The sequence below is a fragment of the Acytostelium subglobosum genome (assembly GCF_000787575.1).
Source record: "Acytostelium subglobosum LB1 DNA, scaffold: scaffold18, whole genome shotgun sequence".
Taxonomy (NCBI): Eukaryota; Evosea; class Eumycetozoa; order Acytosteliales; family Acytosteliaceae; genus Acytostelium; species Acytostelium subglobosum.
In genome coordinates, this window is record NW_012236515.1 from 349667 (window position 1) to 376022 (window position 26356).

General features: G+C 43.6%; 11 protein-coding genes across 11 annotated transcripts; 6 read left to right on the top strand and 5 right to left on the bottom strand.

Moving 5' to 3' along the window:
* Nucleotides 1-149: 149 nt before the first annotated feature.
* On the bottom strand, nucleotides 150-1016 carry SAMD00019534_084520 (hypothetical protein; the record flags this gene model as incomplete). Its single annotated transcript, XM_012896343.1, has 1 exon — nucleotides 150-1016. The coding sequence occupies one exon, from the start codon at nucleotides 1014-1016 to the stop codon at nucleotides 150-152; it is 867 nt and encodes a 288-aa protein (XP_012751797.1).
* Nucleotides 1017-2612: 1596 nt separating this feature from the next.
* On the top strand, nucleotides 2613-2912 carry SAMD00019534_084530 (hypothetical protein; the record flags this gene model as incomplete). Its single annotated transcript, XM_012896344.1, has 1 exon — nucleotides 2613-2912. The coding sequence occupies one exon, from the start codon at nucleotides 2613-2615 to the stop codon at nucleotides 2910-2912; it is 300 nt and encodes a 99-aa protein (XP_012751798.1).
* A 106-nt stretch (nucleotides 2913-3018) lies between these two features.
* Nucleotides 3019-3406, top strand: SAMD00019534_084540 (hypothetical protein; the record flags this gene model as incomplete). The annotated part of the gene is made up of 2 exons (XM_012896345.1): nucleotides 3019-3084; nucleotides 3158-3406. The coding sequence occupies 2 exons, from the start codon at nucleotides 3019-3021 to the stop codon at nucleotides 3404-3406; spliced, it is 315 nt and encodes a 104-aa protein (XP_012751799.1).
* An 83-nt stretch (nucleotides 3407-3489) lies between these two features.
* SAMD00019534_084550 (hypothetical protein) lies at nucleotides 3490-4947 on the bottom strand (the record flags this gene model as incomplete). The annotated part of the gene is made up of 1 exon (XM_012896346.1): nucleotides 3490-4947. One exon carries the CDS (start codon nucleotides 4945-4947, stop codon nucleotides 3490-3492), a length of 1458 nt encoding a protein of 485 aa, XP_012751800.1.
* A 1683-nt stretch (nucleotides 4948-6630) lies between these two features.
* SAMD00019534_084560 (hypothetical protein) lies at nucleotides 6631-7950 on the top strand (the record flags this gene model as incomplete). The annotated part of the gene is made up of 1 exon (XM_012896347.1): nucleotides 6631-7950. One exon carries the CDS (start codon nucleotides 6631-6633, stop codon nucleotides 7948-7950), a length of 1320 nt encoding a protein of 439 aa, XP_012751801.1.
* A 3920-nt stretch (nucleotides 7951-11870) lies between these two features.
* SAMD00019534_084570 (hypothetical protein) lies at nucleotides 11871-12463 on the top strand (the record flags this gene model as incomplete). The annotated part of the gene is made up of 3 exons (XM_012896348.1): nucleotides 11871-11928; nucleotides 12013-12149; nucleotides 12221-12463. 3 exons carry the CDS (start codon nucleotides 11871-11873, stop codon nucleotides 12461-12463), a joined length of 438 nt encoding a protein of 145 aa, XP_012751802.1.
* A 2240-nt stretch (nucleotides 12464-14703) lies between these two features.
* SAMD00019534_084580 (hypothetical protein) lies at nucleotides 14704-15530 on the top strand (the record flags this gene model as incomplete). The annotated part of the gene is made up of 3 exons (XM_012896349.1): nucleotides 14704-14959; nucleotides 15034-15170; nucleotides 15288-15530. 3 exons carry the CDS (start codon nucleotides 14704-14706, stop codon nucleotides 15528-15530), a joined length of 636 nt encoding a protein of 211 aa, XP_012751803.1.
* A 52-nt stretch (nucleotides 15531-15582) lies between these two features.
* Nucleotides 15583-18193, bottom strand: SAMD00019534_084590 (hypothetical protein; the record flags this gene model as incomplete). The annotated part of the gene is made up of 2 exons (XM_012896350.1): nucleotides 15583-16635; nucleotides 16700-18193. 2 exons carry the CDS (start codon nucleotides 18191-18193, stop codon nucleotides 15583-15585), a joined length of 2547 nt encoding a protein of 848 aa, XP_012751804.1.
* Nucleotides 18194-19657: 1464 nt separating this feature from the next.
* Nucleotides 19658-21881, bottom strand: SAMD00019534_084600 (hypothetical protein; the record flags this gene model as incomplete). The annotated part of the gene is made up of 3 exons (XM_012896351.1): nucleotides 19658-21129; nucleotides 21202-21610; nucleotides 21681-21881. 3 exons carry the CDS (start codon nucleotides 21879-21881, stop codon nucleotides 19658-19660), a joined length of 2082 nt encoding a protein of 693 aa, XP_012751805.1.
* Nucleotides 21882-22496: 615 nt separating this feature from the next.
* SAMD00019534_084610 (hypothetical protein) lies at nucleotides 22497-23567 on the bottom strand (the record flags this gene model as incomplete). The annotated part of the gene is made up of 3 exons (XM_012896352.1): nucleotides 22497-22679; nucleotides 22757-23301; nucleotides 23411-23567. The coding sequence occupies 3 exons, from the start codon at nucleotides 23565-23567 to the stop codon at nucleotides 22497-22499; spliced, it is 885 nt and encodes a 294-aa protein (XP_012751806.1).
* Nucleotides 23568-24298: 731 nt separating this feature from the next.
* SAMD00019534_084620 (hypothetical protein) lies at nucleotides 24299-26336 on the top strand (the record flags this gene model as incomplete). Its single annotated transcript, XM_012896353.1, has 2 exons — nucleotides 24299-26252; nucleotides 26314-26336. Coding segments are annotated over 2 exons (1977 nt in total), but the record flags the coding sequence as incomplete, so codon positions are not given.
* Nucleotides 26337-26356: the final 20 nt, after the last annotated feature.

Below are 26356 nucleotides of genomic sequence, written 5' to 3' on the forward strand. Positions count from 1 at the left end.
CCTTGGGTTCGAGCTGGTTCGACCCTGGACAACCCTTGGAACAGCAAGGGGAACCCTTTCAAACCTTATCTGATGTTAATTAAATATTTATATTTTTATTGTTGTTGTTGTAGTTGTTGTTGTGGTTGTTGTTGTTGTTGTATGATAAATTAGACCTTAAAGAAATCGTCGTCTCGTCCAAAGGAGTGGAACATATTGGTCAAATATGCGATAATTGTCCAGAGTGCGTTGTGTCGTTGAATGTTGTCAGAAAGGTCGCCAAGTGATCTGATTGTGTCTGACAATATGTTCCATTTCTTCATCTCTCCAAAGACATTCTCAATGATGATCCTCACCTTCTTGATTCGATTGCTCTCATCTTTCTCTCTCAGGATACGCTCGGCATCGAATCCTTCTTTGGTGACCTTGGCTTCCAATGCCTTCAACTTCTTAGATACCTTGGTCGCCTCCTTTCCTTGACGCAGGCGATGCTCATCGAGCGTGCGTTTTCTGATCATCTTGTCTGTGTACTCCATATGATCGATCAATGAAGCCGACTTGATCTTGGGGGTGATGGTGTTGGTGTAGTACTTCTGACCTCCTTTGAATCCTTTGTCACCGAGAATGACAATATCTTCATCGAACAGAGCCTGTAGTCTAGGTGCAGCATCCTTGTAGAGCGAGACGTCAGGCTGGGCGCCTCCCTCTGTCTTACCTACATACACGATCTTGCCACGTATATCGCAAATGACCAACACTGCCAAAGAATACATTGATTTCTTGCCAGAATAAACAAGATCCTTGATCGTCTTGTGTGGCGGCACTTGAATCCTCTGCTCTGACCCGTCCACAATGAGATGAACATTGTGCTTAATACCATCTTTCCATATTTCTGCATGATTGTCTCGAAGCTCTCCATTGTGAACCACATCCTGGAAGTACCCATGGCAGTACGACTTCAATCTATCGAACACCTTGGTGAATGAGTACCTGAGCTGAGCGATTGTCAATTGATATAGGAACACACGCTCCATCATGTACCAGGGAAGGTTGTGGCGGCACCTCATGAGGAAGACGAGCATGTCCTTGTGTTCAAAAGAGTGCTTCTCACAGAGCTGAGACACTTGACTATGGGAGAGCTTGAAGTAACTTGTGTACTCTTCATCTTGGTTGAACCATTGATCTGTAAGTGCAGAGTTGAGGGTATGGCATTTGTCAGTTAATGGACTTAGCTTGCTGGCAGCATATTTATTCTTCACCTTCTTCAAGGGTATTGTTCTTCCTCTTATTGTTCCTCCTTGTTGTTGTTGTTGTTGTTGTTGTTGTTGTTGGTGTTGGTGTTGCAGCTGCTTTCTTGGCCTTTGATTTAGACACTGGTTTGGTTATTGCTGGGCTTGGTGCTGCTGGGCTGGGTGCTGGGATGGGTGGTGATGTAGTTGTTGACATCGCATTATCGTCGATATCTATCGTTGCCCTGCTGGAGATACCGGTGTTCGCTTCGCACCATTGAGTCCATTTCTCTCGTTTGTTGGTTAGATACTCGACAAGGCAGTTCCATCGACAGAAGTATACAAAGACGCCAAACGTGCTGTCTGGATGGCAACACTTCAAGATGCGAGAACAACCCTTTGAACAGTTCTGGCAATGTTGGACAGAATCTCCAATGATAGGCTTCTCTGGATCGTGTTCTCCAATCGCAGGTACAGCAAGCTTCAAATAGGGCATTGACCTGGTATGGTTTGTAATATGTCCAACACTGCACATCATCATTTTTTGGTCGCCATAGTAGACAATGATCTTCTTCTCGATCTTGTTCTCTGGTGAATTGCAAGTCGCCTCTACTATAATCCGGTTGGGATTGGTTGGGTCTCGAACGTTGGAATGCAGGAAGCACTTGGTTTGTTTGCTAGTCTCTCCATCCATCAACTTCTTGGTATGTGTGATATTCATCAGCTCTCTATTGTTCTCTGCCGCACCTTGTTTGGTTGGCGTCTTCATTTGCTGAAGCGTGAGTGTTGATGACAACGATGTTGGTTGTGGCTGTTGTTGTTGTGGCTGTTGTTGTTGTGGCTGTGGTTGTTGTTGTTGTTGTTGCGATAATGACTTGATGATTCCCTCTAACTCCTCTATACGCAGCCTCAACGTGTGAGTCTCCTCCTGTGATTCTTTAGTCTGGAACATATCAATGATGATATTGTAACACAGTTTGGCGCACACGGGCAGGTGTTTGCCCAAGACCCAGATATCCAACTCAGTACCGCAGAAGAAGCATTTGACACCTGCTTGCTTAACTCTGGTGACTATTAACTGGGTTAGCTCCTCAGACATCAGATGTTGTATTATATATATGTATTAATTGGTCGCTATTACTATGTTGGAGGTTGCAAAGGGTCATCACGGGTCGGACCTTGGATTCCAAAACAAATATTTGAAGAATCCACCCACAACACCCGTTGAACCCTGCAGAACCCAAGCTAACCTTAGCAGCAATCAAGTTTTGCAAAAAGGACCTTCGAGGACCAGATATTCTTTGGAAAAGTAGGGGTAGGAGTACGACATGGACCATGGGACTTCATTTGAAAAAACATACATACAACATATATAGATATACAACAGATACAATAACATCAACTATGTTCAAACTATTGGTGTTGTTGATTGTGACCTTGATGACGATGGTCGAGGCACAGCAGGTGTCAAACGTCACATGCAATCAACCATCGACATCATTCTATGATATGTCATTCCCACTGCTTGACGAGAGTGCCAACATCAGCTTCACAGAGTATCAGAACAAAGTAGTCTTGATCTTCAACGTCGCTTCATTCGATGCCAACTCCAACGAGACCTACCTCAACAGCAACTTGCTCATGGAGAAGTTTGGTGCTGAGAGTATGCATGCCGACATCTTCGATCAATCATTCAATCAATGACTGACCATCATTCAATCAATCGACTCAACTTATAGACTTTGCCATCCTTGGATTCCCATGCGCTCAGTTCAACAATGAGGAGCCAGGTCACTCTGCAACTGAGATCATGAACTGTATCACATACGTACAGCCTGGCAATGGCTTCATGCCCAACTTCCAGTTGTTCCAAAGAGTATGGATACCCCCATCATCACTCATTCCTTCGCTCACTAACACCTCGATCAATCAATCAAACATTATTATAGTCAAATGTTAATGGACCAGTTTCAACGATCAATCCTATATTCGCATGGTTGAAGAGTGGATGTGGACCATCATCACCAACTCTGATCGCAACTGATTTGATCAGCTGGACACCAGTATTGTACAACGACATTGAGGGTAACTTTGCCAAGTTCCTGATATCCAAGTCTGGCAAGCTCGTCAGGAGATACTCCTCCACCACCATGGTCCAAGACATTGCCGGTGACATCTCCGACTTGTTGAACGAATAATGGGTCACATCACACCATCAATCACATTGGCGAGTCCAAAAGAAGTAAAGACGACTTGAGGACTATGTCTATTTCAATCTATATTACATAATATTACAGTTATTGTTGTTTTTGTTGCGCTTGTTCTTTGAATGATGTACTCTCTTGGGGCTGTTTGGACCTCGTAGCATGAGGATGGTCGACATGATACCTGTCTTGGGAACCTCTGATGATACTACTATCGTATGATCGTTGTCCAATGCTCTGAACTGGACCACCTTGTGCATGTTGTTTGGCTCCCACAGCACAACGATTCGATGGTTCTGGGCAACGTGTTGCACGATCCTATATGCCTGGATGGCATCTTTGTGCATGTCGGCAAAGTTGTGCGAGGAGATCATCAACTCAAACATCTTGATCGGTTCATTGATCCTTAGCTTCTGCGAAGAGTTGAAGATCGCATTGCAATTGGTGATGCACACTGTGTCCAGTGCCGGACACACTTCCCTCAGCGATTCAATGAGCTTAGGGTTATGAAGATCCTTGAACGATAGCTTGGTGATTGATGGCGGGAGCACTGCATTGTCTCCATCATGCTTGAACTCACCGCCAAGCTCCAGTGCGCAGAGGTTCATTGGCAGCACTCCAGCTGTCAACGGTTGATTGAAGCAATTGCCAAATGACAATTGAATGAGTGAGTCGGGAAGCATGCCTGGACTGATCACCTGATTGTAACGCCATCCAAAGTAAAGCGAAGTGAGCGAAGATGGCAGCGTGTTGATGTCCAGCACCTGATCATAGTAGAAGCCAAACTTGAGTGTTCGCAGGATCAGAGGGAGGGTCGCCGCATTGAGGGGTTGATTGAACATATCGCCAAAGGTCAGCGACACCAGGGTGTCGGGCAGGATACACTCAACAGGCATGGGATCGTTAAAGTACGTGCTCATCGTCAGCTTGGTGATCCTGGGCAGTCTGGTCTCTGAGTCCAACACATACTCAGTCACGCTCTCGGGAAGGGTGCCCGAAGATGATTGCTTGTTCATCTCGAATGAGATGAGTTTGATTGATGCGGGGAAGGTGTCGGGTGTTGTCGTCTGTTTGATTCTGTGCTTGATGTCTGAGTTGGCTTGTAATGCCAAGTCGTTGTGTCGCTCAGGTCCGCATCTATACACCAGGTACTGGAGCGAGGGCGGCAGACAGCCCGGCACGAACTCCATCGCATACGCCACGCCAAAGATCAGGTAGACGAGCGAATCGGGCAGCCATCCGGCCGCAATCGGTTGGTTGAAGCTATCACCAAAGGTCAGCGAGATGAGGGTACGGGGCAGCCTCCATGTTAGAGGGAGATTGTACGATTGGCCCAGTCTGAGCGTGGCGAGCTCATAGGGCATTGAACCGTCGGCAATATCCTTGTAGAACATTACTCCCAATGTCAAGCTGGTGAGTGTGGAGTTGACAGTGCCACATCTTAGCGGGGCGTATTCGTGTATATACTCCTTGTCTTTGCGATCGGTACATGCTGCCGCCCAATTGATCACTGGCATCGACTCGATTGTCGTCATAATATGTTTACATGTCAGAGCGTATGATACAACATCTATTTCATTATCAATGCCAATATGACCAACAATATACTTTATAACCAATGGTGGAAATGTATTCATATGACTTGAGTGAGTGTAGTGTGTATATGTATGTATATGTTTATATAAGTATCTAAGTAAGTAAATGAATGATAATGAATGTCAATCTATATTTGTAATTGGTCATTCATTAATGCACTCATTCAAGATTGATTAATTCATTGAATGTGAGTTTTGGAATGTTTGTGAAAGTTATATGTCACTTCACTTTCAAGGACGCTCGTGATTGTCTTGATCATTCATACATGCTAATTATAACTTGTAAATGTATGTATGTATGTCTACACCTTCACTGGCAACATTCGCCAGTGATACTCAATTTCACTCTATGTCACTCTAGCAATGTGGCCTGCTGCAGCGTCTGAGGACATAGCAACAAACACTGTTAGATGGAGACGTAGTTGTTTAGGGCGAGAGATGATGCTAGTTGAATGGGTTTATCAACATCAAATATGGTAGGTAAGTAGGTTGGTAGGTATTAAATGAAGGCCTTGAGGAATATCCTTAGGTGGGTGGTGCACGATACAATGCACGATGTAGCACAACAACCGACTCAGCCGGCTGATTCTATTCTAATCTACAACTTGGTTGTTGGTAAACAATAATAACCTTTCATCTTGCATCATTTGTCCCGACTTCTAGAGATGGCTGTGAGGCGTGTATACAAGATGAGTGAACGAATGAATGAGAGTCAGCCAGAGTGATGGCAACTCCAAATTGAATGAACACTTCGTTCGATAACGCCGAATAGAATCAAGTTGTTGTTAGGTTGTCAGGTTGTTAGTTGGAACACAAGCAGGCAGGCGAGATGATCCATTAATGGTGGCAACGTGTATAGTCTTGTGGTAGCCAACCCATTCGGATGACAACAAACATGTTCTTCTTTAGTAGTAAGCGCATATTAACTTGATAACACGAGAGATAGGTAGTGGATATTTTAAGAAAGTAGTGCAAACAATTGTAATAACATGCAAAGGAATGACCAACCGGAAGTGAATGAATGACTTTGTGCGCGAGCGAGAGGGATTGACTGGCCTAGGAGTGAGGCCCAGGACTAAACCCACAACTCGCATCGTGTGCCATTGATCCGTCCGGGTCATCAATGAATCTCTCTCTCTCTTTCTGTTGCAGTTTTTATTCTTCCGAGATCTTGACAGATATTATTTTTATGCTCGAGAACCATCATGGGGGTGTTTGATTGATGGATCAAACAACCACTCAATCATTGCATCCTGTGGTGATCACACAAGTAATCGGCAATTTGAGAGTTGGAGGGAGGGAGAAGGATCAGTTACCGAGATTGAACACAAATGAAAAATAATACTAATATTTAATAATTCCAGTTCATGATCATTTATACTTTAATCAACTAACTTTATTACAACAAATAATATAATATTCTACTTCTTGTATAATAATTAATATTCATAACATATAATTATAATACTAATATATATATATATATATAAAATGATCAAATATACACTATTAATATTAATATTGTCGGCCACCTGTTTGTTGGCTGATCAAAATTATACTACCTATTTGAGCCCTGGAATCACCTGGGGAGTCTGGGAGGGATGGGGAACCTCACTGGCTTGGATGGGTCAGGCATTTGGTTGGAGCACCAACATTGCCGACATTCTCTTCACCTTGGAGAATGAGATCCTATTCCAAGATATGTTCATTCCTGGTCTTGGCCTCAACATTGTCCGTTACAACGCCGGAGCCAGTTCCTGGGTCGCTGCCAATGGTGACTATATGAAAGCCTCGCCAAGAATCAAACGTTCTCGCCAAATGGATGCCTTCTGGACCAACTGGGACTCGTCCGATCCCGAGTCCGACAGCTGGGACTGGAGTGTCGATGCCAACCAGAGGAACATGATGTTGATGGGCCGCGACCGTGGTGTCAACCACTTTGAGCTGTTCTCGAACTCCCCCGTCTGGTGGATGTGCTACAACCACAACCCTTCTGGATCAGACTTTGGCTACTCCGACAACTTGCAGAAGTGGAACCTCCAGAACCACACCGTCTACCTGGCCAATATTGCCCAGCACTACCGTGATGTCTACGGCCTCAACTTCACCTCGGTCGATGCCTTCAACGAGCCCACCTCCAAGACTTGGTTCTTTGACGGTGCCCAGGAGGGTTGCCACTTTGACGTGAGCACCCAAGAGATTGTCATTGAGTACCTGTACGACGAGTTCCTCGCCCGTGGAATGGAGAATGTCGCCGTTGCCGCCTCAGACGAGAACAACTTCCAGAGCTGCTACGACACCTGGCGCGCATTCAGCAATGTCACCCAGGACTTTGTCGACAAGATCAACTGTCACGGCTACGAATATGGACATGGTCCACGTGCTGGCATCTACTACGAGGCCAACTCAACTGGCAAGGTGCTCTGGATGTCCGAGTATGGTGAGGGAGATGCCTCGGGCATGTCGATGGCCACCAACATGTTGCTTGACTTCACCGAGCTGCATCCAACCGCATGGGTCTACTGGCAGATTCTGGATATCCCAGGTTGGGGCATGATTGTCGCCGACGACAACACCAACACCACGTCCTACCCCGTCGCCACCAAGTACTTTGTGTTCTGTCAGTTCACCCGTCACATCCGTGAGGGCATGCTCATGATTGGCAGTGAGGACCCCAACACAATGGCTGCCTACGATCGCGTCAAGAAGGACTTGGTCATCATCACCGTCAACCATGGCACTGCTCAATGGATCTCGTACGACTTGTCCAACTTCCAGTATCCAGAGGGCCCAAAGATGGTGGACAGATGGGTCACCAACACTGAAAGCCAGGACAATCTTTACCAACACTATCGCGACACCACATTCGAGTACTCATACTTTGAGGCATTCTTTGAGACCAACACTATTCAGACCTTTGTTGTACACAATATTACCTTTTAATCAGCTTTCTAGATATATATGGTATCATAGATATAATAAACAAACGATATGAATGTCACCCAATAATTTGTTACAACAAATGAATGAAAGTATCTGGGAATCAATCAATCAACTTTATAAATTAAGTTTAAAATGTTCCAATAGTCTTAAAATGGTATAAAATCAATCATAATGACTACATCAACAATCATTTTAATAATATTTATACCATGATGTTTGATTGGTTCATTATTAATTTTATTTATCAAAGGATACAATTAATTAATAATTAATTAGTATTTTATTATTAAGTAAGTATTTTTTTTATTTATAATTAACTGTTAGTTTGATACTAATTAATTGATAATCAATAAATAATTATTTATTAAGTGGCTCAATTGGAATTACAAGATTTAATAAGGGCATGGTTATGTAATGCTCTTTATGAAGGACATACAGCTTCAACTAAAACTCCAGGTAATACATGTTTGGAAAGAATAAATAATTATTTGAATATAATTAGACAACAATGGCAAGATCAACAAAGATTAATAGAACTTGAGGAATTGAATAATTATGAAGTATTGATTGTACATCCTAATATGGATATGGCATCATTCCTCAATCAAGAGAGAAATACAGTGGAGATAGTATATAGAGGAAGTATTATAAAGAGTCTAAATATATCAACTGTACTTAAAGACCTATCAAACATTGGATATATTATGGCCAATAATCATGGAGACAATATTGAGAGATTGAACCCTGCATTTCAATTCTTTCGAACAGTCAGGGACATGGCACCAGCCAACTCAATAATCACAGCATGTGGATTCTCAGCTGGAGGAAGTGTGGCTGAGCGTGTGGCAATACAAATGGGATGCTTCGCAGTATTGTTCAATCCTGGAGGTGATATCAATTTTTACAATGGTAGAGAAAGATTATTAACAATCAAAGCATATCTAATTGATAATGATTTGATTTGTAAATATCGTGATAATCATGCTGTGGTCATTAGACATCCTAAGACTGATGGTGTACCACCACATAAATTGATCAACTTTCTAAATGCCACACTGATCCAGCCTCCGCCAGACCAACCATTCATCACTAATATCACCATTCAATCAAACATCAATAATTCCAATCCAATTATGATAATGATTACATTAAATGTAGTTGCAACATATTCTCAAGGTGAAGTAGTCCATCAAGTTGTTAATCTTGGAACTGTATCAGATCATAGTGTACAAGCATTCAAGACTGCACTAGACACCCTTGGTCCAATGACTTTAAACAACTTACTAGGTACAGGTTCCAACAACAAGTCAACATTAGAGATTGGAAAACGAGTGTCTTTGGAGGCAGCTCAATCATTCATCATAAGTTATATCACTGAGAAGATGGGAGAGTTGTTTGGAATCAACGTTGAGAACAATATTCAATTAATATCACGTGTTGTTCAGACCGTGATCAAGGTCTGTTTCAAATTGTTCATGGGTGGAGATGCTTCAAAAGTATTTAAGGACCAAGTTATCACTCATGTATTATCACTTACACCAATAGTCCACTCACCTTCACATCAGATATGAAGAGAGAGTTTAATGGACAATATGAGAATGGTGTGATCTCAAGAAATCAGTTGGACATGGGACTGGGATTTGGTACCTGGATTGGAGTCCACACTGAACATATTCAATCTGATTTTGTAAGGAATGGAGAGGAGTATCATCGTGATCAAACTGGTGTTGGCATCCATGCATCATTGTTTGGAGTGTTTGATGTATCACTTGGATTGGTATYATCAGGTTGTGAGATTGGGAAACCAAATGTCATCCAGGATGGCACATCAACAATTATCATGAATCACTCACATACTTACAAGCTTCAATTATGTATTAGATTTAGTATGAGTGATCGATCAAAGGAGTTCCGACTATCTCCAGCATGGTCAACAAAGTCCAAACTTGGAGGGATCATTGATACACATTCTGGAACTGATCCCTATGATGATTATGGACCAAATATTATTCGTTCTGTCAAGGTAGGAAAAAGTGGAGAAGTAGTGATTAAGAACAAACAAGTAAATGTGGAGATTACGAAGTCAAAGAATGAAGTGGAAGTGGAAAAGGCAAAGAATATGGGTTTGAGACAGACGACAAGATATGAGGAGAAAAAGGAAGTAATAGTGATGACAACCAAAAATAATCCACATGGATCATATCAAAGTGGGAATATCCAGATCAGTAGTGCCACAACATTAGTCAGTGAGATAAAGGAGACTGGTCTATTCGCAGTTAAAGATAAAAATATTATGATCACATCAACAATGGACAATGGCAAGTTGGAACAAACTCTGAAGGTGAAGGATCAGTTGAGTGCTGGGGCATCAAGTTCAATCAACAGTGCAGTCTCTCAGTTGGTAGCAATGTGTATCAAATACCAACAAGACGGGATACCACCCTCAATGAATGATTTCCTGAAATGTGCAATTGAGATAGCTAAACAATTCATAATAAGCAACACAGTGGTTCTGGCTCAAATCAAAAGGTCTTTTGGAAAGCAAGGACTAATAGGATCTTGCTTTGTATTAATATGTAATGGAATCAAGATGGTCTTTGATGAGAAGAATGATCCAGAAGAATTGGATAGGCAGAATGTAAAGGAATTATTAATTCTACTTGGACAAGTTGGTGTTGCCTCTCGAAAAGTGGCCCCTTACATCGGATCATTGATCTCACCTTTAAATTCATTGATTTCTAACATTGGAGATATCCAATCATATAAGAAAACAATTGGACAAGCCATCAATGATATGTGTTTGGATTGGACCACAAGTGGAGTTGGACTAGCACTTGGCAATCTTACATTTGCAGGCTTGTCACTGTGTGGACTTTCCTTTTTACCATCTATGATTGGAGCTGCTACTGTTGGAACTCTTTCAGTATGGGCATCAGGAAAGTTATATAATAGTTTTGCCAATTGGAGAATGAGAAGATCAATGTCCAATAGATTGGATCAACTCAATAAGAAGTATGGATTATCAAGATTGAATGGTGAAGATACAATCAAAAAGATATACAAAAGACAATGTTTGATCAATCATTCGGATAAAGGTGGCAGTGATGAACAGTTCATTAATATGCAAAGTGAGTTCACAGAGATATACCAAATACGTATATCATTAGGAATATTCCATGAGAAGGATGATAAAAAACAACAATCATGGATGGAGTACATCACCAAGATGGTCAACTTTAGGAACCTGTTCTCTGAGCCAGAGTATAGAGGGGAAGTCCCCAAACAATATATTGAATTCATCTCAAACCAGTAAATTTTAATAATATTATTTTTATCTTAATCTATCAACATACATAGAGATGATTATTAATACTGAACATTTTCAGGGTGAATATATATTTATAACTATAAATTTACCTGGACTTTTCAAATGATCGTGGAGTACCCAACACCAATGATGATGTGGGCCAAAGAACCTTCTTTGCTTCTTTCGTGGATAGAGGAGTGGTGATTGAAATTGAAATATCTGTGTTCTTTGGGTGCTTTTCACAGCTTTTCAAGCTTCTTTGTGTGGGTGGTCGACCATTCAAACTGTTGACTTTGTTCAAAGTCCGACAGACTCATTTTATTAATAACTTTATTCATTCTACAAACATTCACACATACATACAGATATACAGATTAGTTGTTATAACAGCATAAAAGATATGTTCAATCAAAGAGCATTCTTTGCGCTGACAACAGCTTTGGTGTGGTTGTCTGTGGCGCATACGTCGGCACAGATGACCAATGTCTCTTGTACAACACCATCAAAGTCATTCTACGATCTCTCCTACACGTTGCTCAACGGCACTCACGTCAACTTTGACCAGTTCAGAGGCAAGGTTGTCCTGCTGCTCAACACCGCTTCATTCTGAGGAATGACAAACGAATCTTACACAAACTGTAATCAGCTTGTTGATAAGTTCGGAACTGAAGGTATGTTATGTCGGTCAGAGTGAAGTTTGTTTGATCGATGACAACGAAGTTAACTAACAATCAATCAAACAATCATTCAAACAGAGTTTGCCATTCTTGGCTTCCCTTGCGCACAGTTCATCAACCAGGAGCCTGGTAGCAATGAGGAGGAGATCCTCCACTGCTTGAAGTACGTCCGTCCTGGAAACAACTTTGAGCCAAACTTCATGTTGTTCGAGAAGGTATGTTATATGAATGATACAGCTCACTCAATCAATCACTCACTCATTCACTTGGCATTCAATCAATATAGTCCGATGTTAATGGACCAACGACCAACTCTGTGTTCACGTGGTTGAAGAGTGGCTGTGGCCCTTCATCACCAACACTCATCCCTTCCGCTTATATCAGCTGGACACCAGTTATGTACAACGACATTGAGTGGAACTTTGCCAAGTTCCTCGTGTCCAAGACTGGTGAGCTCGTCCGAAGGTACTCACCCGAGACCTTCCCCCAGTTCCTATCGGGAGACATTGCCGAGCTGATCAGTCAATAGTCATTGACTACTACTACTGATCACCTATCGATACTGATTGGATACAACCAACCTCTGGAACAACTGGACCACCGGACATTGGCGAGTCTGTAATGATGTGGTATCCCCAAAATTACTCTGTTAATCAGGATACCATTGAAAGATGTCTTGCTCCCAATGTAACTCGTGTGGCACCAGGCCGAGGTAGTTGCCAACTCCATCATGGATCGACCGGCGCCCATTCCATCCATCCATTCAACTCCATCAATAATTCCATAAATTAAAATCAATGGATTTCCATCACCACTTTTCCTTGAACAATTTGATTGATTGATTGTGTGATCCGAGCGTGTGATCAGATGTTCATCAATCTGACACATATACGACAACATGGACCAATTATCATTTATAATAATAAGGAGAATAGTATCACAACTATGGATTCATGGACATGGATGCAGTACAATCAATGTTCAAATATATTTAATTAATTAAATAATACAACAGATTGAGGTTGATCCTTTGTTTCGCTCTCCATAATAGAATATGTAGATTGATGATGTGTGCAAGTGTCTGGAATCTCTGATGATACAGCAATAGCATAGTCCCTATCTAGACGCCTGACATGGACCATCCTCTGATGATTGTGTGAGTCAGTGACCACCATTATTCGAAAGCTCTGTGACCAGATCAATTCTTTAACATAACTCTTGCCAGCACGAATGGCAACACTGTCCATGCCCTCCCAATCATTGAACGCAGAGATAGTTGTTTGAACCTCTGTGATAGGTTTATCAACATGCCATCCTAACGCCTTCGTCTCATAGATGTTATTGCCATTCAAGATGCCAACCGTTTCCAAGTTTGGACACGCAGAGATCATCGATTGGACAACTAATGGCTTGATATTGAAATTCTTGATTGACAAATGTGTGATTGAGGGTGGTATTAAATCAATTGATCCAGGCTGTCTCCAACGTTTACTCAGCTCCAATGTACGAAGTGACGACGGCAATGACCCAACTGCAAGATCCTTGTTGTATTCATCGCCGAATGAGAGCAATGTAAGAGTGTCGGGCAGTGTTCCTGGTTGTATAGGACGAAGGTAGTACTTTCCAAGGTAGAGTGCCGTGATACTTGTTGGCAAGCCGATCGATTCCAATGGACGATTAAACAATTGGCCCAATGTGAGGGACGACACTGTGCCAGGGAGCAAGGTGGTGATTGACAGATCCTCATTAATGTGAACATGCATGGTCGTTTGAGTTAGGCAAGGGAGTTTGGTCCGAGGGTCGATCACAAACGTTGACTTTGTCTCCATTGTGCTGGGCCACGGTATCTTCTTCTGGAAACTGATCTGTTTGAGTGATGGCGGGAAGATAGATTCGTCGAATGGTTGTTTGATACGATGGGTTATGTCAGCAGTTGGAAAGATGGAGCCTTGTTTATCAAAGATTTGATGTCCATAGATGAGGAAAAGCAGTGTCGAGGGCAGACAGCCAGGAGCAAACCCCTGAACAAAGTGTCGACCCATTGTCAACGAGGTGAGTGAGTGGGGTAGCCAACCAACTGGTATTTCCTTGTTGAAGTCATCCCCAAACGCCAGTGTTAAGATTCGCTCTGGTGCTCTCCAATTGGTAAGAGGTTGATTATATCTTGGACCAAACCTGAGTATGATCAGACCCTGGGGAAGCGCACCATCTTCAATCAAACAGTTGAAATTGAGTGGCATTGTAAGAGATGTTAATGAAGGTGGGATAGTTCCTTTGTTGATTGGTGTCGTTGGTCCTCCTCCATCCTCGATCATTGGCATTATCATAGTAATGGGTACATGTTTGGGACGAGACTTTGAGTGATGGGTATTCCAGTCAATGCATCCTGATCCACCCATACATTGTATTGATGATCTAACATGTTTGCATATGAGTGATGCAGTGGCAATGTCTATCCTATCATTGATAAATCCAACAATGTACTTTATAATTATAGTTGGAAGAGTATCCATTGTGTAGTGAAGTCATAGTAGTGATTGATCAAGGGGTTGTTTTGTGTGATTGATTTGATTGACTGGTGTATCTGTGTGGGGTGTTGATCAAATGAATGATAAAAGAAGGCGGAAACGACAAAAAGAAGCTTGGCGAGACCTTCTCTACTTTGCAAATATCTAAATAAGAATATGGATGAGGTAAATTCAATATAATGTGATTGATGGTAGATAACTATTCAATCAATCAAAGTACTAGATTATAAATAGATATATAATGTCATTGATCACTAGTTTAGTGATTGTCGTGGCATTGTTGATGTCAATGACATCGGCCCAGTCCAATGTCACATGCGATCAACCATCGTCTTCATTCTACAGTCTAAGTGGAACATTGATCAATGGTACCAAGTTCGACTTTAATCAACTCCAGAACAAAGTGGTACTCATTGTCAACACTGCATCTTTCGATGATATGACCAATGACACCTACATCAACCTCAACTTGTTGATGGACAAGTTCGGTCCACAAGGTATGTCTGACCTGTCTTGTCCATCTTCTCATCGGAGCACTCTCTAACCTCCCTTACCCTACCCTCGAACATAGAGTTTGCCATTCTTGGCTTCACAAGTGCTCAGTTCAACAATGAAGAACCAGGTCACAACAACCAACAGGTGCTCATGTGCTTGAAGCATGTATGTCCAGGTCGCGGCTATGAGCCAAACTTCCAGTTGTTTGAGAAGGTATGTTATGTCATTTTTATCATGATCACGTGATAACCTCTGGTCACATGACCAGTGATCACGTGACAACGTGCTGATCATATGACATCCGCTAACGCCTGTTACTCCGTATCAAAGACTGATGTTAATGGACCATCAACTAGCCCAGTGTTTGCTTGGTTGAAGAGTGGATGTGGACCATCATCACCAACACTTATGGCTACTGATTTGATCAGCTGGACACCAGTATTGTACAACGACATTGAGGGTAACTTTGCCAAGTTCCTGATATCCAAGACTGGCACACTCTTTGCCAGATTCTCGATTGACACCCTTGCCCAGGACTTGTCTGGCGTCATTTCCAGTCTTCTGAGCCAATAATGATCATGTCATGAATAAACATGGATGTGACACAAAGACAAACAGACACATTTTATTGCGGTTGTTGTTGGGACGACGACGATGGGGCAAATGATGTGCTGGGATTACTCTTGGTAACATGATGTTGGAGCTGGATGGGTGACAGAGAACGAGGCGTGGATGCCTCGCTCGAGTCTCTCAGCTGGTCCGACACAAAGCCTATTGGGTTGTTCCAACTGATCTCCTTGAGCTTGGCGACAATGTTTGTGAATGCAGGGCGCTCATCAGGTTCAGTGGCCCAGCATTGCACGAGAAGTGCAGCAAACTCGCGGTCCACCGTTTCGGGAATGGGCGGACGAAGGCCTGCATAAGCCACCTGCGCTGAAGCCTGGGATCCGTCAAGATCGGCAAATGGTATCTCGCTAGTCAGAAGCTCCCAAACCACCAGTGAGAAACAAAATACGTCCAGCTTCTCAGAGTAGTGGCCGAGGTTCTTTGTGATCTCGGGCGGACGCCAACGAGGATTGCAGATGCCTCCGTTTGTCATGGCCATCGATCCATCCGTTGGCTTCTCGCGTGACAGTCCAAAGTCTGATATCTTGAGGTTGCCATACTCGTCAAGCAGGATGTTCTGTGAGGTAAGGTCGCGGTGCACAATGTTGAGCGAGTGCAGATACATGAGACCAAGAGCGACGTCCATGGCCATCTTGAGCACCAGCGGGAATGTGTACTTTGTCTTGGGCTGAGTGTTGGGATTGTGAAGCACACTGTACAGGCTGCCACCGCTCATGTACTCTGTGATGATGCAGGCCGGTTTATAGCATGCGCCAACAAACATTACGATGTTCTGGTGATTGGCGCCCTTCTTGAGGTTCTCGACCTCGCGCAAGAAGCGCTCCTTGAACTGCTCCTCGTCGCCAATCATCTTTAGCTTCTTTATCGCCACGTGGATGCCGTTCCACCATCCTTCCCAGACCTCACTGAACGCTCCCTCACCAACCTTTTGTACAAACTGTATATCGTTGATCTCAATGATGTCCGTCTTATCCTTTAACATCTCCTTGAGCTCGTTATATCTATTCCTCTTGATCTTTTCATTTTCCAATGCCCTCTGAATATCGTTTATCTAAATTGATTGATTGAATGAGTGAGTGATCAAATGATATCGCATGCGCCAGGACACTACTTACACAATCCCTGCTGTTTGGCGAGAGATAGAGTGAGTCGGAGATGGACCTTCCGCGAGGACGTTGATAGTGTGGACGCGTGCCTGAGGAGTTGAACGATGCAGTGGATACGCTGGACTTCTCTTTCACACTCTCTTGATCTCCTTGCATGAAAGTAATGTCCTTGTTGTTGTTGTTGTTATTGTACTGTGATATGCTATCGTTACTACTGTTACTGGCATCAGTCTGCTGCTGGGCACTCTGTGTCACAGGCTGCTTGCTGTTGCCGCTGCTGCCCGACTGCCTCAGTCGCTGGAATCCACTACTTGTGCTGCTGTTGTCCGAGAGGATTGAGTTCAAGTCGCTGTTGGTGATGTTGATGGTGAATGAGTCCTTTGTGTCGTATGAGAGGTCTTTGCCGCCAACCATGCTCTTTGGCGTGCACGATGGCGTCGACGAAAGGAACGTGCTGAGCAGTGACTTGTTGAAAAAGTCTGCCGTGCTGCCAATGGAAGAGTGCAGCATGGATGGAAGCGGATTGACTGGAGGCGACTGGCAATTGTGCAGTCGGTTGGTCGTTGGTGTGATGATCGATGGCGAGGATATCGACAGTTGTAGACCAGTGTTGGTGGCTGTGGTACTTGTACTGCTGCCAACAATGCCATTGGGATGATTCATTGCCATTCCATTCCAGCCTGCCAATGTGTTGCCAGTGCCAGTGCCAGTACGGAAGTGATACAGTGGTGATTCGCGAGGCGTGCCGTCGTTGGCCTCTATCTGTTGGTTCATTAGTTGGTTGTTGATCTGGAATTGCTGGAACACACGGGCCACCTCCTCGGCAGAGTCGCAGCGCGCCGAGGTCGTGTCGCCGGCTGCTGCGGCGGGTGTCGGCGTGGGCGTTGGCGTTGGTGTCGTTGAATTTACAGTGCTCAGGCGGCTGCTGCTGATGCTGCCCGGCGTGCACGTTGTCGTGCCGCTTGTGTTTAGATATATTTGATCGATCGTGGTAAACCCGCTACTACTTGGCGGTCTCGAGAGTACATGTTGACTGCACATCTCACACAATGTAATCTGTGTTCCACTGCTCGTCAAGGTTATATTATTGTTGATAATGTTGATGGATTGGTCGAGAACAATGTTGTTTGTTGTTGTTGTTGTTGTTGTACTGTTGTTGTTGTTGTTGTTGTTGTTGTTACTTAGTTCTACACTGTTGATATTTACACGTTGTTGTTGGACATTGTTGTGATTGTTGTTGTTGTTGCTGTTGTCGACCACAATAGGTAACAACTTGTTTGATTGTAGTGATGGAGTTAAACAATCATTTGGAGAGTTCACTTTGCTTGTTGATGTGCTATTCTCAACACTGTGCTGTATTGATTGTGTTCCACTACTACTGTTACTACTACTACCTGTGCTACTACTGTGGTTATTGTTGTTGTTGTTGTTGTTGCTGTCATCATGATTCGAATGATTGTTTGCGGGCGAGGATGACGACTTTGAATGTAATGATTGGTCCATTGACGAATGCCTCTTGCTTCTCTTGCTCTTATTCTTGCTTTTCAAAGAGAATGCACCGCCCAACTGTTTACAATGTTCGGATCTACTTCCTTGTCGTCTATGTCCAGATGATGATGACATGGATGTTGAGTTTGTCAAGCCAGTTGATGACAATAGACTATTTGGTGAACCAACAATATATGGGTTTGGCGTAGTTGTACCATTGGACAGAGGTGAGCCAATATTTAAGTCGTCGCCTCCTGATGACGCTACCAATTCACAAAGAGCAATACCAGATGAATTGTTGCTTGAGTAGGAATTTGACAATGATCCATTATAATTCGGACTGGACACTATAGCTGGACTATTTAGATCATCACTATCTGGTCGACTTGATGAAGATCCCATCTTTGTCTTTTTCAAACTCTAACTCTTCTTCTTCTTCTTCTTCTTGTTTGTTAAATGAATCTCTACTAACTGCACATATGTATGTATTATTTCAAATGTATGTATATGTATATATAATTATGTATATGTATATGTAGATAATATATATTGTATATATGTATATGTTGTGATTAAGATGATGCTTCTCGAACTTTGCAGGATTCCCAAATGAATGCAAGTTCTGCTGTGGTTGTTGTTGTTTGTTGTTGACACGCACACACTTGTTGATGTTGTTGGATTGTTTGTTGGGCAACAAAACTTAATTAATTAATTTATGAAAAAAAGATCTAATTGGAATTACCTTTTATGATCATCATCACACATAGAACCTTTCTATCTCTATCTATCTATCTATCTCTTTTAGTAATTAGATGTCTTTGTCGATGTATACATTGATGGATTGTTGTGATAAAGTGAGTGAATGAGTGAGTGAGTGTTCCCATCCATCCCATCCTCTCTCATTCTATCTCTCCCTCCCTCCTCTCTCTCTTCACTTCCTCATCCACACACTTCTCTCTCTCTCTTGCTAAATGGGGGCTCACACACTTACATCAATCAAGCACTGCTATCACCACAAACACACACACTTCTCCAATCAATCACTTCTGTTGGAAGTATGTGTGTGTGAGTGTTCGACTGACTGACTGATTGAGAAATAACAGTGTGTGTATGATTGATTGGATGTCATTCACAAACTCTCAATCCATCAAGTACATTGAGTGGCGAATGATCTATCTCTATCCACATTTTGATTGATTGATTGATTGTCAGTTGTATCTGCGACACCATTGTTATGATAATAACTTGTTGGTTGAACTACATGTATTCCAACAACAACTGAAGAGTGGAGCAGTAGAAGTAGTGGAAGTAGTTGAAGTAGTAGTAGTAGTAGTAGTTGTTGCAGTAATAGAGAGAGAGAGATAGATATCATTACAATTACAAATGAGGGTTAGGATTTATTACACCAACCAACATTTCGGGTTGGTTGGACCTGGCTATATCAATCAATCAATCAATCAATTGATCACTCACTATAGCTCACCCCCTCTTGACGGCGGGCTTGAATGGCGTAGCCTGCTGCTGTGAGGCTATGTTGGGATGGTAGTCTGCCAACGGTGTAGGTGGGCTGGAAGTGCTCGGACTGCTTTTTGTGTTGCTGTTGGGTGTGGAAAGGAAGTTGTTGAGTGTGTTCTGGACGGGCGAGCCCTTGAAGTTGTCGGGGAAGTAGACGTCGTCCCATCCCTCATCGCTGTCGTCGCCAAATGGATTGTCTGACAGCTGCTGTGGCTTCTTGAGTATGAGTGGTGCACTGGTGTTGGGCACAGCCAACTCGTCGCTATAGTCCTCGATCGTTTGTTTGTTGACTGGGGATGTCTTTCGGTTGGTGATGTCGTTTGGTCGCTTGGTGGCCAGGTCTGCGGGGATGTGGACATCGGGCCACTCCTCCTCGACAATGTCATGGCCAAATGATATTGGTGTGTTGCGTTTGGACGATGCTGACGACATGTCGTCAAACTGATCAAAGTTGTCGGCGTGCATGCGTTGCTTGAGCGCCAGAGGGCCCTTGATCTCGACGTCGTCAAAGTATTCCTCGACCTGGTTGGGCGTGGTGCTGTTGCTCGAGCTGATTGGTGTGCTGCTGTTGCTGATCGATAGGGGCGGGATGTTGTTTAGTGTGCCGCCGCGCTTCAGACTGCCGCCCTTGTCGTTAAAGTTGCTCAGTGTCTTGGAGATTGATCCGCCCAGGATGGTCTTCAAGCCGGTGGATTTCTTGATGGCTGACTTGTTGCTGTTGCTAATGATGCTGTTGGTGCTTGTATTGTTGTTGTTGTTGTTGCTGCTGCTGTTCGTTCCGAAGCCACTCCAATCGAGGTCGTCGTCGGATAAGTCCTCTTTCTCTCTATACTTGTCTAATTTGCTTGGATCTAGTGTTCCATAGTCTGTCCATTCCTCTGAGCCTTGCTTTTGTCCCGGAGTGGTTGCTGCTGGTGTGTTCAATATCATGTTGTTGACGCTGTTGCTCCTTGGCGTCTGGTTGCGACTGCCACCCGAGGTGGTGACGACATCGTCGTCAGATGTGAATCCCATCTCCTTGTCCCATGTCGATGCCAGGTCATCTTCCTGATCATTGGCGTCCTGGTGCAGGTTCAGCTTGAGCTTGAGTGCGGGCTTGTCGGAGAAGTCCACGTCGTCCCAGTCGTTGGTCTCGTCGACGACCTTCTTCTTGTTCTTTAGTAGCATGGGCAGGACGTTGATCGAGTCCATCAGACCGCCGTTGGCTGGTCCTGTCGATCCGCCATCCTTCAGCGCCTGCTGCTGGTGATATAGCTTTGTAGTGTTCTTTATCAGCTTGGCGATGGACATCTGTCTAATCGATCGCAGGAACTCTCTGTCCTCAAGGTCCCTCTCCTCAGTGAACCATCCGCTTAAGCTCTCATGTTGTCTCTCGCTCTCCTTCAAAGTGTCCAATAATGTCTTTGTCATATTGAACTCGCCCTCCTCTGTGAATGCTGTGTATAGTTACATGTAAAGAATTAGTCAAAGAGAATTCCAACGTTAACGAATGTATTGGACTAACATACTGTTATCATTGTTCTGATCATCCATTGTTTCAAACACATCAAGGTCATCTTCATTACCGCGCCACTTCATTGAGACTGGATCGAGGACCATTCCATTTTGAACTTTGGTATCAAACATAGAGTTAAGTGGTGTGATCAAGCCTGGCTTTCTAAACTTTGATAGGTCTGCTTCGTTGCCCTTCCACTCCTTCTGTCTTGGATCCCATTTCATGTTGCCAACGACTCGCTCCTCATTCCTGCCCATGTTTGTGATGAGTGCCGGTGCGCCTCCTCTTGGGAAGTTGACCAGATCCGAGTCGTTTCCTTTCCACAGTCTTGCCACTGGATCAAACTCCATATCTCCCACAACTATTCTATTCTTCTTCTTATTCAATGGTTTGATAAGTGTTGGTCCTCGCCTCTTTTCAAACTATATATACGTCATTCAGTCAGTTAGTATGGTTCAATGATGCCGCATCCTCATTCATATCATATCATACCTTTCTCTTTGCTTTGTTGATTGCCTTCTCATAGGGTACATCTTGGTGATCTGTTACATAGAACTTCTCGAGCATCGCCAACTCATCCTTTATCATCTGCTCCATCTCCATGATGAAGGCGCTTGCCTTCTTCATTGTATCGGTGGGCATATCATCGTCGAATGCCGCAGATGATCCATGATTCCCAAACGATTGATTCATAATGTTGAGTACCTCTCTCTATCACTATCTATATCTCTCCTCCTCAATAGATCGATACAGGATTATGTATATATTGTATATTTGTTTGTTTGCTATAATATTATTATATATCTCCAATAATTATTTGTTAAGTTATCTGTATCGTTCTTAAGTGAAGTGTCTATCTGTATCTTTATCGATGCTGCCTTTGTTGTTAGTTATTACTACTACTACTACTACTTGTTGTTGTATGTGTTTCTATTAATATATCACAGCGTGTGTCGATTGATGTGAGATGTGATTGATTTGATTGATGTGCTGTCAACTTGTTTGAGTGAATATAGTGTGAATGGTTATTTATCTCTTTGTTTGTTGTGTATGTATATGTATGTTGTGTGTGAATGTATGAATGAAAGTAATGAATGATGCATTTGCTAACAAACACACACAAACTCTGTCATCCAAAAAAAAACAAAAAAGGACAGACAAGAGATGTGTGTGCTGTGTGTGTTGGTTGAAAGAATGAATGATCGATCATACCCATGGGTGATCTGGCTTCATATTGGCGCGCGCCAAGAAGTATGACAATACTATTGTTTGTGTATCATATCATATATATATATATATTATATTTGTTTAGAATGAAAAGACAGAAGACTCTTCGTAGTTCATCTGTGAAAGGTGTGCCTTCATAACTTTGATCATGACTGGTGGTCCACACAACAGAATCTTGGTGTCGGCTCCAGCTGGAGCAGGCAGACGCTCCCTAATCATATCTTGAGTGATGAATCCAGATCCTTGAGTCCATCCCTTTGATGGCTATATATATATATGGTGGAACGCGAAAGGAAGTTAGAATGATTGATTGATTGAATGAATGGGACTTCCCAACTTACATTATTCAACACATGGTAGATCTTGAGTTGGTCTGGATGAGCTGTAGCCAACTCATTCAATTCGCGACCGAGGAGGATGTCTTCTTCGGTGATGTTTCCAAAGATGAGACTGATCTGAGTGGTGTCCTCGGGGTTGCGAAGGATGGCCTTGATCACTTGGTACATTGGTGTGATTCCAGTGCCACCAGCGAGCATTCCAATGCTCTTGAACATGTTGGGGAAGTAGTTGAACATGCCCTTGGGTCCACGAACGTCGATCATATCGCCAATGAACATCTTGTCAATGTGTCCAGAGAGGACGCCCTTCTCGTAGACCTTGATCAACAGGTCAAAGTGGCCCAGGTCCTCGTCCGAGGAGATTGGTGTGTATGGACGGAAGGCTTCCTTGCCATTGACCACTGCGCGCACCGAGATATGCTGTCCCGTTGGCAAACCCAGACGATCAGTTGGGTTTGGTAGTCCAAACCTAAAGATACGTGTATTATGATTGACAATGAACTTCTCCTTCAATGGGAATTTCCTGAATTCCTTTGAGTCCAGTGCAACTATTAGTTGGTTAATGATGTGCGTATGAATGAGTGAAGGTTCGACGATGAGCAAGTTAGTGTCAAGTCAACTCTCGTTCACTCAATGATTCGTTTCATTCATTCAAACCTTTTGGAGTATCATCGTCTTTCTCATCACCGCTTGATGGTTGGGATGGTGAGCTCTGTCTCTCTGCCCAGAACTTCAAGCCTATAATGGCAGCAACGACAGCAACTATCAGACCAAACTTCGCCTCAGTGTGAGATGCAAAGTAATCGTTCAACATTGTATTATCTGTATATATCTATTTATCTATATATATAATCTATGTATCTATGTATCTATGTATTATATAATCGTATCTTTGTTGTTGAATGAAATAAATGAATACCAACAATGACAAAGTTGTTACTGTTGTTTGGATTCGAAGTCTTGAGCTGGTGGTCTTGGGGGTGGGCCTTTGAATCAAAATGATGTGTCCTCATGGACCCACCATTCGTCTTCATTTGGAATCCCATCTTAAGTCTATGTATTGATGAGTCGTCACGCATTTTACTTCTCTATTGTTGAGTTTATGAATACACATATTGACACGACTGATCTCAGAAGGTTGAATCATTCAACTCTGATTATTTAATAGACTTGTAATTTGTGAGGTGTCTAGAGAGGGGGTTAGGCCTGGGACTTGGGACATCCCGTCAAAAGCTGTCATCGGGCTTCGTTTTGACGCATTGTTTAATTCATTGTTGTTAACAATTAACGTCTTGTTGTATTCAAGATATATATATATATATTATATGTATATACACAATGTCAAGTACAAACAATAACAAATATATTGTACTATCAGAGGATGTTGAGGTGGACCGCCATACTCAATCACAATCACCCTCACTCAACTCGTCATCTCCAGCTCAATCTCAATATCCACCATCAATACCAACATCAACATCAACTACAACTACATCTACTACCACAGCTACAACATCAGTAACACCAGAGGATGGAGGCGATATTAACAATAACAATAACATCAATAGCAGTTCAATGTTGATGAGATTTGAGAGCAACAGTAGACAATCAAAGGACCTCTATTATGTTCCACCTTCTAAATTGACACAGTCTCAAGCTATACGTTCCAGTAATCCACTGCGGCAGAGTAGTGCTCGGAGTGGTGGTGGCGGGAACTCTGGAACGATCACTCCGCCACTCAGCCCCGCACTAAAGTCATCGCAACAACCATTCACACCTTCATTCCTTGGGACCACTATGGCCACAGACAGGCTGACACCTCTCACCCCACCGCCACTGCCACCACTTCCAAGTGCCAGTTACGCTGCAATACTCGATGTAAACGACCAATCATCATCACCAAACACACCCCTCGACATCAGTATCACAGAGCACCGATCAATGCCAACGCCAAACCCGGCGGAAGAAGTGCACTTTGATCATTATCCACAGCCACTATTCTCTGCCACTTCACCAAATGACGATGATGACCATGTATTCCTGAACACAGTGCGACAGATCAGACAGTTCAAGTTTGGAAAGAAACAGAAGAAGCACTTCTTACACTTTATGGCCGGTATGTTACCGGTCGCCACTTGGCTGCCCAAGTACAGCTGGCGCGAGGACATCAAGGGCGACTTGATCGCCGGTATAACCGTGGGAGTAATGCTCATCCCACAAGGCATGGCCTACGCCCTTGTGGCCGACCTCCCAATGGTCTACGGCCTGTACTCTTCAATAATGCCCATCATTGCCTACTGCATGTTTGGATCGTCGCGGCATTTGTCCATGGGTCCATTCGCCATCATCTCATTGTTGTCACTGGAGACTGTTAACCGCGAGATTGGAGACTTTGGCTCAAACATGGAACTACGCATCAGTCTGTCGATCCTGCTCTCATTCATGTGCGGGGCGTATCAGATCCTTTTCGGTCTGTTGCGCTTTGGATTCGTGTCCAACTTCCTGAGCGACCCGGTCAAGACGGGCTTCATCAGTGGGTGCGCTCTAATCATTGGCAGCAGTCAACTCAAACATGTGTTTGGGTTCAAAGTCGAATCAACCAACTTCCTCCCGCTCCTGATCGTGCGATATCTCGCCAAAATCAAAGACACTAATTGGTGGGCGGTACTTATCGCGGTCACAGGCTACCTCTTCCTTCTGGGCATCAAGAAAGTGAATCAGCGATACAAGCTTAAAGTGCCCGGCCCGCTACTTGTTGTCGTAGTGTTGACCTTCATATCATGGATTGCGGATCTGAACAAGCGTGCGCACATCGACATTGTTGGACCCATCCCTTCGACATTCCCCGTGCCCACCTTCCCAACAGTGCCTCACCAGGATGGCTATGACAATAACTGGCTGAGCGTAGTGATCAGGATGACGCCTGGCGCACTCGTGCTCGTGTTGGTAGGCTTCATCACAACTGTGTCGGTGGGCTCATCATTCGCCGAGAAGTACAACTACGAGATTCAGCCCAATCAGGAGCTGCTGGCACTGGGCATGGCCGACTTTGTCGGATCATTCTTCCAGTCGTTCCCGATCGGCGCCAGTCTGTCCCGCACAGCAGTCAACTCACAAAGTGGCGCCAAGTCTCAGCTATCATCATTCATCTCATCAATCTTGGTGTTGTGCTCACTATTCTTCCTGACGCCAATCGTTCGTTTCTTGCCAAAGTGCATCCTGGCCAGTATTGTGATCGTTGCCATTGTAGACTTGGTCGAGTTCAAGATCGCCCATCAATCTTTGGAAAGTGCATCGCAAGGACCTATTACTATACATCATTGCGTTTGGATCAACTATATTCCTTGGCATCCTTCAAGGTGTACTCATTGGAATCATTTGCTCACTATTACTGGTCATCTACCGAAGTGCCTATCCACCCTTTGCCGAGCTTGGTCGTGTGCCAGGCACCGAGCTCTACAAGAACATCAAGCGAGTGCCAGAGACCGAGACATTCAAGGTAAGTACAACCGAGTCATTCACCATTCATCGACCCTAACACTCAATGTAACGTAATGTAGGGCATCAAGGTTGTGAGGATTGATGGATCAATATACTTTGCCA